This window comes from Octopus bimaculoides, chromosome 22 (genome assembly GCF_001194135.2).
Source record: "Octopus bimaculoides isolate UCB-OBI-ISO-001 chromosome 22, ASM119413v2, whole genome shotgun sequence".
Lineage (NCBI taxonomy): Eukaryota > Metazoa > Mollusca > Cephalopoda > Octopoda > Octopodidae > Octopus > Octopus bimaculoides.
In genome coordinates this window covers 27,708,646-27,710,872 of record NC_069002.1, presented here as the reverse complement: position 1 = coordinate 27,710,872, position 2,227 = coordinate 27,708,646, and the positions used below count along the sequence as shown (strand labels likewise).

Below are 2,227 nucleotides of genomic sequence, written 5' to 3'. Positions count from 1 at the left end.
TTTTTTTTTTTTTTTTTTTTTTTTTTTTTTAATATTCTAAGTTTACTTTCAGTGCCCTGTATTTAAATTTTCTCTTTTTCAAATACTTCTTACTTTTATTTTTTGTTTCTCTTTATATTTGTTGTTGAATTCCATTTCTTCTCTTTGTCTATAGGATTGCCATGTTCTTACATTCACCAGCAATGGCTCTGTTGCTGATCATTTGGTTTTGCACCCATCACTTGCTTCAGGAAATTTTATCATCAAGGTAATTTCACATAATCTTTTCTGCTATAGGCACAAGGCCTGAAATTTTGAGAGAAGGAAATAATCAGTTACATCGATCCCAGTGCATACCTGGTACTTATTTTGTTGACCCTGAAAGAATGAAAGGCAAAGTCAACCTCAGTGGAATTTGAACTCAGAATGTAGCGCTGGGTGAAATGTTTAGTGATATTTCGCCTGGCGTGCTAACGATTCTGCCAGCTCGCTGTTTTAACCCTATACTGTTCAGATTACTTTATTAAATGCAATGCTTTTTCACACAAATTGTTTTGCATTAATCATGCATTATCTTATAACTTTGACGTTTCAGTGATGTGATTGTTTATTTTTACACTGTCAATGTAGGTTAGGTATGAGAGGCTAGAAATGGCTGGTTTGAATATAAAACATATAGAGTATTTGGGCCAGATGTGGCTGGTTTAAACACTAAAGGGTTATGATAATTTTACATAATACTTAATGGTTTAGTATGTTATACATATATGAGAGAAAGAGCAATTTATTGGGAGCATGCAGATCAGCAAGAATCCAAACAATAACATTTCAATTCTTAATAAGTCCTGGCAGATTTAGACATGAATATCTTATGGCTATTGTTTTTCATCATTAGAGAACACCTCCTTTTAGACAATGTGTGTTCATAATACATGTGATTCACTGCTTCACAATACATGTGATTCACTGCTTCACAGGTGCAAGGGTACTTTAAGATACTGCAGTCTTTTGACTTTATTGTGTCTCCTCACTCAAAGCTATTCCACTGGAGTGATGAGTCTAACAAGAGCTCAAGCCTTTGTTTATGGATGTCAGCATACCAGTTATTTACTGATGCTTGCCAGACATCATTTGTGCATTCACTGAGATTTGTCCTAAAGGGGAAATGTAAACAAATTTACAAGAATCAGGAAATAAGTTGAAATAATATTAGAACAGATATATAGCATATAGAGGGCAACAGTGAAGCATCTCTGCTTGCTGGTGGAGGTAGGCACAGCTAAATCCAACACCAAACATAGGTCTGCATGGCTGAATCAGCCATTCATCTTATTAGTAAAATTATTGATTGATAAATACTTCTTCAGCAATTAACGATTAACTAGCTGAACCCATGAAAAATTCATGGAAAGCAAAAAAAAATGTATTCTGTTGTGTCTGGGGAAAATCATTTTCTTTTATTGCCTGATGATTTAACACACTCACCGGTAAAATTTCCACGTATTTCTTTTTACTTTTCTAAAATTTTCGTTGCATCTTGCAACCTTTTCAATAGTTTTGACTAGGATTGAAAAGGTTGCAAGAGACAATGAAAATTTTAGAAAAATAAAAAAGAAATAAGTGGAAATTTTACCGGTGAGTGTGTTAAATTATAAGGCACCAAAAGAGAATGACTCTCCAGACACAACAGAATATGCTTCAACACACGAACTCACATAAAGAATCTTGCAAACCAAATCCAAAAACGAAGTAAAAAATGTAAGCATCTGTAAACAGTGTACTGTTTGTATATTATGACCGTCTGCCTTTATGTTCTGAGTTCAAATTCTGCCAAGATTGACTTTGCTTTTCGTCCTTTCGGGGTCAATAAATTATCAGTTGTGTACTGGGGTCGATCTAATCAACTGGCCCCCTCCCCACAAGAAATTTGGGCCTAGAAAAGTATATTGTGACAGTTACAGAATATAGAAAGTAATGTAATAGCAATGGCTATATAATCCAACCAAAATATCTTAGTTACAGAAACGGAATTACTATTTAACCTTAAAATGCATCATACATATTCAAAGAACCTTAATGTACAAATTGAAATACAAAAGAATGAAATAATAAATGGATTTATGAATGAAAGTTTGGTAATTGCGTTTATTTCCACCATGCGACACTTATTATTGCAAACATGCTTTAACTAACCTAAACTATACACACACGCAAATACATTTATATATATATATATATATATATATAT

The 2,227-nt window shown here is 33.2% G+C and overlaps 1 protein-coding gene across 1 annotated transcript in view; it reads left to right on the top strand.

Moving 5' to 3' along the window:
- The window catches only part of LOC106881733 (E3 ubiquitin-protein ligase UBR4-like), a 218,633-nt gene that overhangs the window by 103,798 nt on the left and 112,608 nt on the right, over window positions 1–2,227 (top strand). The window contains exon 44 of the mRNA XM_052975666.1: window positions 155–276. Coding sequence (XP_052831626.1) covers window positions 155–276 — 122 coding nt within the window. The remainder of the gene's footprint in view (window positions 1–154; window positions 277–2,227) is intronic.